Below are 17,460 nucleotides of genomic sequence, written 5' to 3'. Positions count from 1 at the left end.
ATTGTGTGAAAAAGTGTACCTTTTTGTTGACCAGAAATTCTCTAAATTGTCCATCCCTCTTCTGGCACTTCTGTACTCCCTAAGCCCTGAACTCCCACTACCATCCCACGCAATATTAAGAAAGACACAGTAAGTGTCCCATTGCTGTCCATTTGCACCCCACTAGAATATTCAACAGAGGAGATGTAACCCCTGTACCTTCACCAATTCCCTATTTATCAGCCAGGTCCCAACACTTCATCCATATGATAGACTAATTGTTTTGACCAGAGGCTGATACAGTAATGTTTCAGTGAAGTCCTGACCTAATGTCTCATCTCTTGAATATTAAACAAGGCTATTTAAATTTGCCACTTGGGTTTAAATGTTTTAATGATTTTGATTTACTCTGCCGGATGTCAAGAAATGTCTCAACAGACTAGATGCTGCATAGGCAATGGGAGCCAATAACCTTTTGTCGTAGTCCTTAAGATTTAAGAACTAGCTAATCTCTAGTCAACCTGATTCAGCATGGCCAAATTAGCATCTACCGCAAATTGCTGAAAATTGAAGTCCTAACTAGTCATCAAAAAAGTCAGCTACTGTCTGGTCAGTTGGCATCCCATAAGTCTACTCTCATTAACACTGCTGAAAAAGCAGTGCCTGCAAAAAGCCAGCTCACCAATACTCAGTTTGGTTTCTGCCAGAGTCACTTGACTCCAGAGTTTATTGCAGCCTTGGTTCAGCCATTTGCTTGAATACTGAGGTGAGCCTGCTTTTTCAACAAAAAGGCAACATTTGATTGACTATTATCAAAACCCAAGCAAAACTAAAGTCAATGGAATTTGGACCTTTGCTTGGTGTTATGATACCAGCTAATGGTAATACTGCACAAGTCAGATTCCAGAATAAAACCTGGCTTAATAGATAGTGTGTTTACATTTTGCAGTTGATTACTGTGGTGGTTAATTGCTGTACTATATGCACATAGGCTGCAAACAATCTTAACAACAGAACATTTAGTCTATTACATGGAAAAAGGTATTTTGTTACAATACCTTTTTAAGATATTGTAACCGAACTAACCAAAATTCATCGCCTGCATTTTAAATCTGAATCCCAAATTTTGTTTTAATTCAGTTGTGGGATATGAACATTGCTGATATACCAGCATTTATTGCATATATCTGGTTGCCCTTAAGGTATTGGTGGTGAGCTGCCTTCTTGAACTGTAGCAGTCAACCTGTGATGGGTTGACCCACAATCCTATTCAGGAATTCCAAGCTTTTGACTCAGCAACAATGAAAAAAGTCAGTGTCGTGAGTGGCTTGGAGGGGAACTTACAGGTTGTGGTGTTCCTATATATCAGTTGCCCTTATCCTTTTTGATGGAAGTGGGTCATGGGTTAGAAAAGTGATGTCTAAGGATTTGGGCAATTTTTTGCATTACATACTGCTACTACTGAGCATTGCTGGTGGATGGAATGGATGCTTATGGATATGGTGCCAGTCAAGCAGGCTGCTTCATCCTGCGGGGTGTCAAGCTTATGGTATATTATTGGGGCTCCAATCATCCAGGCAAATGGGAAGTATTCCATCACACTGCTGACTTGTGCCTTGAACAGACTTCAGGGAATCGGGAGGTGAATTACTTCCTGCAGTATTCCTAGCCTATGACCCACTCTTTTAGCCACTATTCGTTATGGTAAGTCCAGTTCAATTTCTGCTCAATGGTAATCTGTGGCATGTTGATAGTAGGCAATTCATAGAGATGTACAGCATGGAAGTAGACCCATTAATCCAATTCATCCATGCCAGCCAGCTATCCTAAATTAATGTAGTCCCAGATGTAGGTTTGCTCACTGAGCTGGAAGGTTTGATTTCAGACATTTTGTCAGCACACTATGTAATATCTTCAGTGAGCCTCCAGATGAAGCACTGGTGGTGTAGCCCACTTTCTACTTATATGTTTGGGTTTCTTTGGGTTGGTGATGTCACTTTGTGTTCTTTTTCTCAGGGGGTAGTAAATGGAATCCAAGTCAAAGGTATTTGTTGATAAGAGTTCTGATTGGAATGCCATGCTTTGAGGAATTCTTGTGCATGTCTCTGTTTGGTTTGTCCTAAGATGGGATGTATTGTCCCAGTCGAAGTGGTGTTCTTCCTCATCCATATGTAAGGATATTAATGAGAATGGGTCATGTCTTTTTGTGGCTAGTTGATGTTCATGTATCCTGGTGGCTAGCTTTCTGCTTGTTACAATGTAGTGTCTGTCACAGTTCTTGCAAGGTATTTTGTAAATGACATTAGTTTTGCTTGTTGTTTGTATAGGGTCTTTCAAGTTCATTAGTTGTTGTTTTAGTGTGTTGGTGGGTTTGTGGGCTACCATGATGCCAAGGGGCCTGAGTAGTGTCATTTACTAAATACCTTGCAAGAACTGTGACAGACACTACATTGGACAAACAGGCAGAAAACTAGCCACCAGGATACGTGAACATCAACTCACCACAAAACATGACCTTGAATCCTTACATACGGATAAGGAAGGGCACCAGTTCGATTGGGACAACATATCCATCCTAGGACAAGCTAAACAGAGATATGCACAAGAATTCTGAGAAGCATGGCATTCCAATTGGAACTCTTATCAACAAACACATTTGACTTGGATCCCATTTACTACCCCTTGAGAAAAAGAACACGAAATGATATCACTAACCCAAACCTACAAATAGAAAGTGGGCTACACCACCAGTGGTTCATCCGGAGGCTCACTGAAGATGTTACCTAGTATGGTGATGAAACATCTGAAAACGAACCTACTAGCTCAGTGAGCAAACCTACATCCAAAACCTCAACCCGAGCTACAAACTTCTCAAAACCCACTAATCTAGTCCCATTTGCCAGCACTTGGCCCATATCTCCCTCAACCCTTCCTATCCAAATACCCATCCAGGTGCCTTTTAAATGTTGTAATTGTACCGGCCTCCACCACTCCACCAACTCATTCCATATGTGCACTGCATTTTGTGTGAAAGATTTGCTGCTGAAGTCCCTTCTAAATCTTTCCCCTCTCACCATAAACATATACCCTCTAGTTCTAGACTTCCCCCACTCCATGAAAATGTCCATGTCTATTTACCCTATCCATGCCCCTCATGATGTTATAAACTTTTCAGAAGGTCACCATTCTGCTCAGACACTCTAGGGAAACAGGCCAGCCTATTTGGCCTCTTCCTATAGCTCCAACTTTCCAACCCTGGCAACATCCTTGAAAATCATTGATGGTAATTTCATGAAATTCCAAGGGACAGTGGTTACATTGTCTCTTATTGGAGATGATCATTGTATGGGATGTGTGTGGCATAAATTTTGCTTGCCACGTTTCAGCTCAAGCCTGGATATTGTTGTCTTGTACTTGAACGTGGACTGCTTCAATATATGAGGAGTCACAAACATTGTGCAATCATTGATGTATTTCCACACTTCTCACATTATAATGGAGGGGCGGTTATTGATGAAGCAACCGAAGGTGATTGGGCCAAGGGCATTTCACTGAGTAACTCCTTCAGAGATGTCCTGGAGCCAATTTGACTCAACTCCAATATCCACAACTTGATATCGCTTAGAATGAATCAAATTGACTAAACTTTGGCATCTGTGATGCTGGGGACAAATAAAGGATGCTGAATTGGATCATCATGTTTGGTAGCTTCACTGGGTTGGCATAGATCTTTAGTTATGCCTCATGCAGTCCCTGGTGTGCCCTACTACACTCTGCATTGGGCCAGGGTTGGTCTCCGAGCTTGATGGTAATGGTAGAGTGGGCGGTTATGCTGGGGCCATCCGATTGCATTGGAATATCATTCTGCTTTTGACAGCCCACAGCGCCCAGTCTTGAGTTGCTAGATTTGTTCATCTTTCCCATCTAGTCTAACAGTTGCATGTGTAGAAGGGAGAATGGTGAGGGTGAGGTCAAGTATGTTTTACCCTCATGCTGGTTCTTTCACCACCTGCTGCAAACCTAGCCTACCAGCAACTGCTGAGCCACTCTTGGCGTGAATATTTGAAATCCCTTACCCAAAGTATATTCTGCACCTCCAGAGTCAATGTTGAAGACTCCCAGGGCAACTCCTTCCTAACTGTACTGATGGATCTGTCCTACCAGTAGGACAAAATGGTGATGATGGTATCTGAGATATTCTATAAGGTGTGATTCCATGAAAATGGCTAGCTCAGACTGTTGGCTAGGCAGTATCAGGAGGTGCAGAAGTCACCGTTTCAGAAGGTAACCCTTCTTCAGGACTTTGGGTGTAGGGGGAGCTGGAGATAAATGGGGAGGCGGGGGGGGCAGGGTGGTGAGGTGGGGATAGGTGAAGAGGGTACGAGCTGGTGGAACAATGGGAGGAATGAATCTGGTTGGTGGTAGGGTCTGGGAAGGGAGTCAGGGGATGGCATGGAGGTTATTTTGAAATTGCAGAACTCAATGTTGAGTCCTCTGTGCTGTAGGGTGCTCAAGCAGAACATTAGATGAGATTACCTACAGTGTGGAAACAGGCCCTTCGGCCCAACCAGTCAACATCGACCCTCCAAAGAGTAACCCACCCAGACCCACCTCCCTCTGACTAATGCACCTAACGCTATGGGCAATTTAGCATGGCTAAATCACCTAACCTGCACATCTTTGGACTGTGGTAGGAAACCAGAGCACCGGGAGGAAACCCACGCAGACACGGAGAATGTGCAAACTCCACACAGTCGCCTGAGACTGCAATCGAACCTGAGACCCTGATGCTGTGAGGCAGCAGTGCTAACCACTGAGCCGTCATGATGATGTTCCTCCAATTTGCAGTGTGGTTTGTTTTGGCAGTGGAGGAGGCCAAGGATGGTTATGTCGGACAGAGAGCGGTTAGGAGATTTGAAATGGGCAGTGACTGGGAAGTCCGGTCAGCTCCTTCAGGCCCGGTTGAGATGCTCAGCGAACCGTTCTCCAAATTTACATTCAGTCTCCCCGATGTAGAGAAGACCACATCAGGAGCACCTGATGCAGTAAACTAGGTTGAAAGAGAGGCCGGTGAACCTCTGTCTCACCTGGAAGGACTGTTTGAGACCCTGGATTGAGGTGAGGAGGGTGGTATACCGGCAGGCTTTGCATCTTTTCTGGTTGCAGGGAAAGGTACTTGGGGGTTCGGTGGCGGGGGTGGTGTAAACCAAGGACTGTCAAAGAGAATGTCCTTGTGGAAGGCAGAGAGGGGTGGGGAAGGGAAGATGTTCCTGGTGGTGGGGTCTAATTGGATTTGACGGACGTTTTTGAGGATGATGCGTTGGATGTGGAGACTGGTGGGGTGGTAGGTGAAGACAAGAGGGACTCTGTCTTTATTGCATTGAGGGGGGGGTTTAGAATGGTGGAGTGGGGAATGGGGGCGTGGCAGCAGATAGCTGTCTGGATGACTGAGGGAGAGGAAAAGTAAGTTGCTTGAAATAGGTGAACACCGGGGTATTGAGTATAAGAGCTGGCAGGTCATCTTAAAATTATATAAGACTTTGTGGTTGAACCAATTAGAATATTGTGTACAGTTCTGGTCGCCACATTACCAAAAGGATGTAGATGCTTTGGGAGAGGGTGCAGAGGAGGTTTACAAAGATGTTGCCTATATGGAAGCTGCTCACTATGAAGAGAGGTTAAGTGGGTTAGGATCATTTTCATTAGAAAAAAGGAGATTTGGGGGGGGGAACCTGATTGTGTAGATCTCAATCATGAAGGGTATATACAGGGTACAGATAAGTTTCTTTTTTTCCCCAGGGTGAGAGATTCAATAACGAGAGATCACACTTTCAAAGTGAGAGGTGGAAAGTTTAAGGGGGATACATGCAGCGAGTACTTTACACAGAGGGTGGTGGTAGATGCCTGGAACGCGTTGCCAGCAGAGGTAGCAGAGGCAGGTATGGTAGATTCATTTAAGGTGCATCTGGGCAGGTGGCATGAGTAGGTAGGGAGCAGAGGAGTACAGATGCTTAGGAATTGGGCGACAGGTTTAGATAGTGGATTTGGATCAGCTCAGGCTTGTAGGATCAAGAGGCCTGTTTGTGGGTTGTAAAATAGTTTTGTTCTTTGTCCATTCCCTGGCACCCTTCCCAGATCCTCCCCCTCCCTCTATTCCTCCCTGCCACCAACTGGATTCATGCCTCCCATTGACCAACCAGGTCGTACCTTTGACCTGTCTTCACCTCTCCCCACCTCACCACCCTGCCCCTGCCTCCCCCTTTACCTGCAGCTCCCCCCACACCCACCCCCGCTCCTGAAGAAGGGTTACTCCCGAAATGCTGACTTCTGCACCTCCTGATGCTGCCTGGCTTGCTAGGTTCTTCTAGCCTCCTGCCTGTCTATTTTGGATTCCAGTTTTTTTTTGTCTCTTAGACTGTTAACAGACAAAAACCGAAATGCAGTAGGTCTGGCGACATCTGTGAAGAGAAAAGTTAATGTTTTCCCAATCATCTGCATTTCTTTGTTTTTATTATGTAATGTTGTTGCTTTACTAATTTGAGACAGCTCTTCTAATCTTGGCACAAACCCCCAGTGTTAGTAAGGAGGATACTGCAGGGTTGACAGCAGTTTTACTACTGTTGTTTCCGGTGCCACAGGTAGTGCATCCGGTTTCACTTATTTAAGACTTATTTGAGTCATAGAGACAACAGCACTGAAACAGACCCTTTGGTCCAACTCTTCTATGCCGACTAGATATCCTAACTTAAGCTAGTCCCATTTGCCAGCACTCTGCCCATATCCCGCTAAACCCTTTCTATTCATGTACCCATCCAGATGCCTTTTAAATGTTGCAATTGTACCAGCCTCCACCACTTCCTCTGGCAGCACATTCCATACACACCCCACCCTCTGTGTGAAAAAGTTGCCCCTTAGGTCTCTTTTATATCTTTCCCCTCTCACCCTAAACTTATGCCCTCTAGTTCTGGACGTCCCCACCCCAGGGAAAATACTTTGTCCATTTATCCTATCCATGCCCCTCATGATTTTGTAAACCTCCACTAGGTCACCCCTCAGCTTCTGACGCTCCATGGAAAATAGCTCCAGCCTGTTCAGTCTCTCCCTACAGCTCAAACCCTCCAATCTTGGCAACATCCTTATAAATCTTTTCTAAACCCTTTCAAGTTTCACAACATCCTTCCAATCCGAAAGAGAACAGAATTGCACGCAATATTCCAAAATTGGCCCAACCAATGAACTATACAGCTCCAACATGTCCTCCCAACTCAATAGACTCAATGCTCTGACCAATAAAGGAAAGCATACCAAATGCCGCCTTCACTATGCTATCTAACTGCAACTCTACTTTCAAGGAGCTATGAACCTGCACTTCAAGGTCCCTTTGTTCAGCAACACTCCCTAGGATTTACCATTTAAGTGCATATTTCCTGCTCTGATTTGCTTTTCCAAAATGCAGCACCTCCTATTTGCATAAATTAAACTCTATCTGCCACTCCCCAGCCCATTGGCCTATCTGATCAAGATCCCATTGTAATCTTTGCTGTCCACTATACCTCCAACCTGCTAACTATACCTCCTATTTTCTCATCCAAATCATTTATATAAATGACAAAAAGTAGTGGACCCAGTTCTGATCCTTTTGGCACACCACTGCTCACAGTCCTCCTGTCTCAAAAGCAGCCCTTCATCACTACCCTCTGTCTTCTACCTTGGAGGCAGTTCTGTATGCAAATGGTTAGTTCTCCCTGTATTCTATCTGATCTAACCTTGCTAACCAGTGGGGAACCTTGACAAATGCCTTACTGAAGTCCATATAGATCACGTCCACCGCTCTGCCCTCATCAATTCTTTGTTATTTCTTCAAAAAACTCAAACAAGTTTGTGAGACATGATTTCCCATGCATAAAGCCATGCTGACTATCTCTAATCAGCCCTTGCCTTCCCAAATACTTGTAAATCCTGTTCCTCGGGATTTCCTCCAACAACTTGCCCACCACTGATGTCAGGCTCACTGGCCTGTTGTTCCCTGGCTTTTCATTACCACCTTCCTTAAATAGTGGTACCAAGTTAGCCAACCTCCAGTCTTCCGGCACCTCACCTATGACTATCAATGCTACTAATATCTCAGTCAGAGGCCCAGCAATCACTTCCCTAGCTTCCCACAGAGTTCTAGGGTACACCTGATCTGGGCCTGGAGATTTATTCACTTTTATGCATTTCAAGACATCCAGTACCATCACCTCTGTAATATGGACATTTTTCAAGATGTCACCATCTGTTTCCCCACTTTCTATATCTTCCATGTCCTTTGCCATAAACACTGATGCAAAATATTTGTTTAGTATCTCCACTGTCCCTTGTGGTTCCACTCCAGGCTGCCTTGCTGATCTTGGAGGAGCCCTATTCTCTCCCTAGTTACCCTTTTTGTCCTTAATGTATTTATAAAAATTCTTTGGATTCTCCTTAACCCTATTTGCCAAAGCTATCTCCTGTTCCCTTTTCTCCCCTCATGGTTTCCCTCTTAAGTGTACTCCTTTATACTCTGCTAAGGATTCACCTGATCTCTCCTGTCTATACCTGTTACGTGTGTCCTCCTTTTTCTTAATCAATACCTCAACTTCTGTGTCATCCAGCTTTCACTACACCTACCTGCCTTTCACTCTAACAAGAATATACTGTCTCTGGACTCTCGTTATCTCATTTTTGAAGGATTCCCATTTTCCAGCTATCCCTTTACCTGCGAGCATCTGCCGCCAATCGACCTTTTAAAAGGTCTTGACTAATACCATCAAAATGAGCCTTCCTCCAATTTAAAACTTCAACTTTTAAATCCAGTCTGTCCTTTTCCATAACTGTTTTAAAACTAATAGAATTATGATTGCTAGCCCCAAAGTGCAACCCCACTGACACCTCAGTCATCTGCCCTGCCTTATTTCCCAAGAGGAGGTCAAGTTTTGCACCTTCTCAAATAGGTGCATCCACATGTTCAATAAGAAAATTTTCTTGTACACACTTAACAAATTCCTCTCCATCAAAACCCTTCACACTATGGCAGTCCCAATCTATGTTTGGAAAATTTAAAATAGCCACCCTATTATTCCTACTGATCGCTGAAATCTCCTCTCAAATTTGTTTCTCAATTTCCCGCTGACTATTAGGGGGTCAATATGGTGACCCTATAAGGTGATCATCCCTTTCTTATTTCTCAGTTCCACCCAAATAACTTCCCAGGAATACCCTCCCTAAGTACAGCTGTAATACTATCCCTTTGTGGGCGGCATGGTGGCACAGTGGTTAGCACTGCTGCCTCGCAGCGCCAGAGACCCGGGTTCAATTCCCGCCTCAGGCGACTCTCTGTGTGGAGTTTGCACATTCTCCCCGTGTCTGCGTGGGTTTCCTCCGGGTGCTCCGGTTTCCTCCCACAATCCAAAAATGTGCAGGTTAGGTGAATTGGCCATGCTAAATTGTCCGTAGTGTTGGGTGAAGGGGTAAATGTAGGAGTATGGGTCTGGGTGGTATACGCTTCGGTGGTTCGGTGTGGACTTGTTGGGCTGAAGGGCCTGTTTCCACACTGTAAGTAATCTAATCTAATCTAATTTATCAAAAACGCCACTCGCCTCCCTTTCTATCCTTCTTATAGCATTTGTATCCTGGAACATTAAGCTGCCTGTCCTGTCCATCCCTGAGCAACATTTTTGTAATTGCTATGATACCCCAGTCTCATGTTCCTAACCTGAATGCATTTGCCTTCCCTGTTAGGCCTCTTGCATTGAAGTAAACACAGTTTATCAATCCTACCTTGTTCTCTGCTTTCTTCCTGTCTGTACCAGACTGATCTCTTTCCTTACTATTTCCCTGGGTCCCCCACCTCCAACCGTACTAGTTTAAATCCTCCCGAGCAGCTCTAGCAAGTCTCCTTGCCAGTAAGTTAGTCCCCTTCTAATTCAGATGCAATTCATCCTTCTTGTACAGATTGCTTCTACCCCAGAAGAGATTCCAATGATCCAAAAAATGTGAACCCTTCTCCCATGCATCAGCTCCTCATTCATCTGTTCTATCCTTCTGTTCCTGCCTAGCTCATAGTACCAGGAGTAATCTAGATATTATTATCCTCAAGGACCTCATTTTAAAATTCCTACGTAACTTTGTATATTCTCCCTTCCTATTTCATTAGTTCCAATGTACACAATGACCTCCTGCTGGTCCCTCTCCCCTTTGAAAACATTCTGCACCCTCTCTGAGATATCCTTGATCCTGGCATCAGGAAGGCAACACACCATTCTGATTTTTCACTGCTGTCCGCAGGAACATCTGTCTGTGCCTCTGACTAGAGAGACCCCTATCACAACCAATTGCTTAGAACCTGACATATCCTCATTACATTAGAATCTGTCTCGATACCAGAAACTTGGTGGTTTGTGCTACTTTCCCCTGAGAGTCCATCACCCCCTACGTTTTCCAAGACATACTTATTTGAAATGGGGATAGCCACAGGAGACTCCTGTACTACCTTCCTACCCCTCCAACTTTTCCTGGAGTTAACCCGTCTACCTGACTGTATCTGTGGCTTTTCTCCCTTCCTATAACTGCCATCCATCATACTGCCTAGCTCCTGTAAATTCCTCATTTCCTCGAACTGTCACTCCAACTGATCCATGCAATCTGATCGAAATTGCAACCAAACAGACCTAATGCAGACATAATCAACAATAACATGGGAACACTCCCTAAATTCCCACATCCAACAAGAAGAGCCTATCACTGTACTAAAGGCCATCTTTGTTCCTTTAGAATCTACAGACTCAGAAAATAGTACCATCCTTTTGCCCTAAATACAGTGCTCTGGATTATATTTTTAATATTTAATCAAGAGACAAATTCAATAAAACAGGGCAGCACGGTGGCTCAGTGGTTAGCACTGCTGCCTCACAGGACTAGGGTCCCAGGTTCAATTCCAGCCTCGTGTCACTGTCTGTGTGGCGTTTGCACATTCTCCCCATGTCTGCGTGAGTTTCCTCTGGGTGCTCCAGTTTCCTCCCACAGTCCAAAGATGTGCAGGTCAGGTGAATTGGCCATGCTAAATTGCCAGTAGTGTTAAATGAAGGAGTAAATGTAGGGGAATGGGTCTGGGTCGGTTGCTCTTCGGAGGGTTGGTGTGGACTGGTTGGGCCGAAGGGCCTATTTCCACACTGTAAGTAAGTAATCTAATCTCATAAATTGCCCATAGTGTTAGGTGCATTAGTCAGAGGGAAATGGGTCTTGCTGGGTTACTCTTCGGAGGGTCGGTGTGGGCTGGTTGGGCCGAAGGGCCTGTTTCCACACTGTAGGGAATCCAATCCAATCTAATCTAATCATAATCCAGAAAGAACCCACTCTATTCACTACTGCAGACTTAGAGCAAGGTTACACATTAAAAACTATGTACTTACCGGTTCCTGTGCTGTGAGCTCACCCACACAGATTCCTCCAAGGCCAACTGTGAATTTCATTTTGTTATTTTTTCTGAGACACACTCTGATATCCAGAAATACATGAACTCAAACAGCAAATGCAGTAACTATGTAGATTCTCTAGTGATTGATACATATGGGTTGTTTCAGAGGTATTTAAGAGTCAGCCGCATTGCTTTGGGTCTGGAGTTGACTAGACAAAGTGAAGATGGCAGGTTTCCTTCCCTGAAGGACATTATTAATCAGGTGGATTTCTCTGACAGCAGTGATCTCACAGTCGTCAGTAATTCTTAATTCCAGGTATTTATTGAATTTGAATGCCACCATTTGCCATGGTGGGATTTAAACCCAGGTCCCCAGAATATTGACTGTAACACATATGTTTTATCATTGAGGAGACATACTGAATGGTAAGGAAAATGACTGTGATTATTAGAGACCAGCCATCTCAATCCCAAGAGTTCTTTGACATAGCTAATGCAATCAACCTGTTTGGATTTGCTGTGACACACCTCCAGGGCGGATGGGAATTGAACCTGGAATTTCTGGCCCTGAGACAGGCACACTAACCAGTGCACAACAAGGACCGGGTTCTTTGGGGTAATACTTTACTGATGATTCCACGGTATTATATTCCATCTGCAAATCCCTTGATACTGAGGCAATCAGTGACTGCAATGGAACATTCAGGTTTGGGCTGATAAGTGGCAAGTAACGTTTGCACCACACAGGTAATGACCTCTCCGACCAGAGAAAATCTAACCATCCTTTTGTATGACAGTCACATTTCCATTGCAGAATCTTGCACCATCAATTTTAGAGGGTTCCTATTGAGTAATTATCCCTAATGAGTATCAGGTTCCTCTCTTTTAAAACATGCAGCATCTCATCAGCAATCTTTGGTTTTAGAATGGTTCTTCTCATTTCGAAATGTATTTCAATTAAAAGTAGTGAAAAATAAAAAATACAAGTCTTTACAGGTAACGTGGAGAAAGCATGTTTTTTAAGTCCATACATGCAGTTGTGTTGAATATTTTTTCCTTTTTTACTTGTGCAGATGCAGCAGTTGTTTTATGAAAATTATGAACAAAACAAAAAAGGTTACATCCAAGATCTACATAACAGCAAAATCCAGCGGGCAATCACTCTCCATCCCAACAAGAGTCCCGAATATCAGTACCGGCTACATAGTTACATGTTGAGCCGCAAGATTGCAGAACTTCGTTATCGCACGATCCAGCTTCATCGAGAGATTGTGCTGATGGGACGATATAGCAACTCCAGACTTCATAAAGATGACCTTCAGTTGGGAATCCCCCCTTCCTTCATGCGGTTCCAACCTCAGCACAGGGAAGAGGTATTGGAATGGGAGTTCATGACAGGGAAATATCTTTTTTCAGCTTTTGATGGCCAGCCCCCAAGGAGAGGGATGGATTCCTCTCAGAAAGAAGCTTTAGATGACATTATTATGCAGGTGATGGAGATGATCAATGCAAATGCCAAGAGCAGAGGTCGAATCATTGACTTCAAAGAAATTCAGTATGGTTATCGAAGGGTTAATCCTATGTATGGAGCAGAATATGTACTTGACCTACTACTTCTCTATAAAAAACACAAGGGCAAAAAGATGACTGTTCCTGTGAGGAGACATGCTTACTTGCAGCAAACTTTCAGCAAGATCCAGTTTGCTGAACGTGAAGAAATTAATGCCAAAGATTTGGCTAATGCAATTAACAGTAACTCACGATCTCTCTCCTTCCTCTCAAACCCCCTCAAAATATTTGCACCTTTCCAACTGGGAACCAGTAAAGTTGGAACCAAGGAGCCCAAAGATAAGAAAATCAACATTTTGGTCCCACTGTCTGGCAGGTTTGAAATGTTTGCAAGATTCATGGAAAACTTTGAAAGAACTTGTCTGGTTTCAAATCAAAACGTAAAACTAGTTATTTTGTTATTCAACTTAGATTCAAATCCAGACAAAACTAAACAATTAGAACTGTTGAGAGATTATCAGGTAAAGTACCCCAAAGCAGAGGTCCAGCTTTTCCCAGTGGCTAATGAGTTTTCCAGGGCTCTTGCTCTGCAATTCGGAGCTGCTCAATTTAGCAATGATTCCCTTCTCTTGTTTTGTGATGTTGACTTGATTTTTACAGTGGATTTTCTGCAGCGCTGCAGGGATAATGCTGAGCCAGGGAAAGGGGCATACTTTCCAATTATCTTTACCCAATATGACCCAAAGATTGTACACGCAGGGAAAGTTCCCAATGACAATTATGCCTTCACAATACAGAGCGGATTCTGGAGAAACTATGGGTTTGGGATCACTTGTATTTACAAAAGTGATCTTTTGCTGGCTGGTGGCTTTGATGTCTCAATCCAGGGCTGGGGCATGGAAGATGTGGATCTCTTCAACAGATTCATCGAAGTTGGTTTAAAACCATTCAGGAGTCAAGAAATTGGAAGTGTTCATATCTACCACCCAATCTATTGTGACCCAAATCTGAAAGCAAAACAATACAAAATGTGCATGGCCTCTAAAGCCTCCACTTATGGCTCCACACAGCAACTGGCAGAGCTCTGGCTAGAAAAACACAAACTTAATCTCAGCAGCAGCAATCATGACAATATAAAGAGGACATCCTAACATCCAGCTTGGCTGGAGAATTTTTTTTTCTAATTTATTTTTTAATGTTTTTATTGTTTGATTTAAGCAGTGAGTTTTTTGCTTTGAATAAAAACTGTGATGAATGTTTGCATAAGCAATTCTGGCTGTTGACTGTTCAGGTGCAGGACTAGAATGAAGAAACTGGTAATTGCACACAACCCACTGGCAGTTCTCCAGTTAGAATAGAAGGGAAGCTAGCAATGGTCACCAACTTCTAAGAATAGTCTGCCAGATCCTTGAGACTTTGAGTCTAACTTTTATAATGTGAATAATTTTGGGTTGCTATTTAAATTTATGAAGCAACTGTACCCATTTATAGCAGCTGGGCTATTGCACATGACAATGTTGTGACTCCATAATTTTATTCTGTTTGTTTATGAATTAGTGTGTCAAGACTTTGCTCAATTCAAATGTTGGCTTCATTTCTTTACTCCTCAGAATGAGGTGACCTTAGTCTGTACTTGCCAATACCAGCAGCTAAGTGCTGACTTCAGTGAGTGCTAAGTATGTTTGGGAGTGTTTGTGGCATTTTGTATTAAGTGGTCATGTTTTCAATAGATTTAATTTCCTCAGTGGTGTGTGATTTACCATGTTGTACCTACTACGCAAGATTACCAGGGTGCCTCTGACCCTCTGTATTTATAGCATTTTCTACAGGCCTACACAAGTTGAGGGATATCTTTTGAAACTTGTCTTCCATCTTCCTCTCCATGTCCTATATTTCAAAAATTATTTTCCTGCAGTCACATAATATCATATCATTCAAGCCATAGCTCTGGTATAAAAAGTTTTTTTTGACCTTGGTGTAACATTTTCATATTTTTGTAATTCAGATTGGACCAGACAGAAAGGAACATTTGTAAATGAACATGGCTTCACACTGAAACATCTCTAGTTCTGGATGAAGTCCAGTACATGAAGGAGTTTCACCACCTGTCCAGATTCTCCAGGATGGCTTTTAATGCTTTGGGCCGAACTATTGGTTTGGGCACTGTATGGGGAGAATGTATACCATTCAGAGAATTTGTCTAATTGGGAAACTACTTGCAGAAACTGAAGTCTTAATTTTCATTTCTGGACCACTGTTGAACAAGACAAAATTATTCCCCCATGTCTAATAGATCCAAAGGGAAGATCTCTTGATACTGTCCAGCTTCTCATTTAAAAGGTCCAATCAAGCCTGAGCTAAATCCATTCTGTAAGAACCCTTCAACTCCAACTAAGGGTGTTGCATGCAATTTATAGCTACCATCGGGAACACTTTTAATGTGTGGTCAAGGGTGCTGCATAAGCTGGTTGAGTGTGGTTAGAACAGGAATTGTAGACAGCAAAGTAGTTGAGGACTGAGCTCTTGAGGCTGTGAATACACCAGATAAGTAACAGGAGAATAATTTAGTTTTGAAAGTTTAAGTATGTTTGTGTATCTTTTTAATCCTTTTAAAAGAGTCACATAATTCTTTTAAATGAAGCTTGAAGCAAACTTGCTAACTGTGAGAACTGAACTTTAATTTTTCACCACAGACTGTGGTTTTTTTTGTCTAACTTGGGCGATGTGTAGTTGTTTGATGTCTATAAATCTTTGTTACTTTTATGTAACTTAATACCACAATTTGAAAATTCCTTTTGACAGTTGACAAGGTGCCAATAGCATCTCTACCAACAAATGTAACGCAAAACTAGTTAAATGCTGTACTGTTTGGCAAATGTTGCTTACTTCGTTTTTTAAGTTGCTTTCCCCATTATTTTCTGCCAACTGTGTGACTTGTGTTACTTTCCAGACAAGGAGAAAAAAATTCAGAGACTGAATGAAACTATTGAACATTCAATTAATGCAAATCACATACCATTTAACCTTCTCATGAGAGGGAGTGTGCTACTCCCCAAAGTAGAGCCCTGTTCTTTATTAAGTACAATTTCTCTAACTCTATGCCTGACAGCATCCAGTGCCCTTTAACATGTATTAGATATTTCTTAAATGAGGGAAAAAAGCAATACAGTTTCACCATTTCTATACTTGATTGCGCATTTTGATCCTGAATTTGAATTTATTTCCAAATTTGTCAGCATTTACATTTTTCATTCTTGAAGGGGTTTTGTATCACACCAAATCAAACATCATGTACACAAACTTAGGTGATATTTTCACACTACTGAACTTCCTCATTTTACAGGTGAGTGATGAGATAGCAAGACCTCAACTCTTCTCATCAGTAAGTTTTATGAATTGTTTCCACTGCCCGTTCAAGATTATGTGTAGCATGTTAGCCATGCAAACCTTTCTTTTGGATCTGTTTAATAACTTTTGTACAGGATCACTCTAACCTGTACGGTGAAGACCATTCAGTGTCCTTAATTGAACAAGACAAAATTAACCCCCCATGTCTGATAGTTCCAAAGGGAAGATCTGTTGATATTGTCCAGCTTCTCATTTAAAAGCTCCAATCAAGCCTGAGTTAACTCCGTTCTGTAAGAACCCTTCAACTCAAACTAAGGTGTTATAGGCACTTTTTAAAAAATGGTCTATTATAGCTATCGTTGGAGAGCACTTCTAATGTGTGGCCTAAGGACGCTGTGCAAACAACAAACTTAATCCTTAAGTGTTTGCTTACCATTTGAAGTTTACAGATTAATTAATGAGAATATTTGAGGGATTTCTCATTGACCACTGCATTCCTCGTTTAATCTATTTCATTGCAGATCTAAGAAGATTTAATTGAAAAGATTTTCAATGTTTTTGTGTACTGACATAAAATATGGTTAAAATCGGATTTGGAGAATAATGACTTGGGGTTTATATATATGAGTCCATGCCCCTGTGTGTTAAGCATTCAGCAGTTTAAAATTGGATGTACTGGTAATTTTGGAATGGAATAACTGAGCTGATTGATGTAACAAAATGTCTCCAAGAACTGCAGAGACATCCACAACTTTCTTCCTGAAGAATTTGGGACAATTTGATAGATATTCTTTTTTAAATATAAAAATCAGTTGAGTTGCAATTTAGCAACTATCTATTTATAGTATTTTCTGCCCTTTAAATGACAAAGCTCTGACATTTTATAATGCAAATCTCCATGCAAAATTCTTTGAAAAAGTTCTTGTGTACTGATTTGTGTATATACTGTTTATTAAAAATGAACATGATTTATTGTTTCCTTGTGGTTTTATTATTATGTTAGAAGGAATTTGCATCACACAACTGCCAGGAAGGAAAATCTGAGTTAACCAAGCAGAGGAGGATGGAAAGGAGCATTTCAAAATGATGATAGAAACAATCTATCATTGGATTCATTGCAAGGCTGGATTTTGAGGTTTTAATTTCTTAGTGGTTTGAGATGCAGGGATTAAGATGGCACCTTTGTGTTG

The 17,460-nt window shown here is 42.3% G+C and overlaps 1 protein-coding gene across 1 annotated transcript in view; it reads left to right on the top strand.

Moving 5' to 3' along the window:
• The window catches only part of chsy1 (chondroitin sulfate synthase 1), a 34,366-nt gene extending 17,128 nt beyond the window's left edge, over positions 1–17,238 (top strand). Inside the window, exon 2 of the mRNA XM_072564900.1 lies at positions 12,487–17,238. Within this exon, the coding sequence (XP_072421001.1) occupies positions 12,487–14,073 (1,587 nt within the window). The 3' untranslated portion in view covers positions 14,074–17,238. The remainder of the gene's footprint in view (positions 1–12,486) is intronic.
• The last annotated feature ends 222 nt before the right edge of the window (positions 17,239–17,460 follow it).

The sequence above is a fragment of the Chiloscyllium punctatum genome, chromosome 48 (assembly GCF_047496795.1).
Source record: "Chiloscyllium punctatum isolate Juve2018m chromosome 48, sChiPun1.3, whole genome shotgun sequence".
Classification (NCBI taxonomy): Eukaryota; Metazoa; Chordata; class Chondrichthyes; order Orectolobiformes; family Hemiscylliidae; genus Chiloscyllium; species Chiloscyllium punctatum.
The sequence above is the reverse complement of the archived record's forward strand: the minus strand, read 5'-3'. Positions and strand labels throughout refer to the sequence as shown.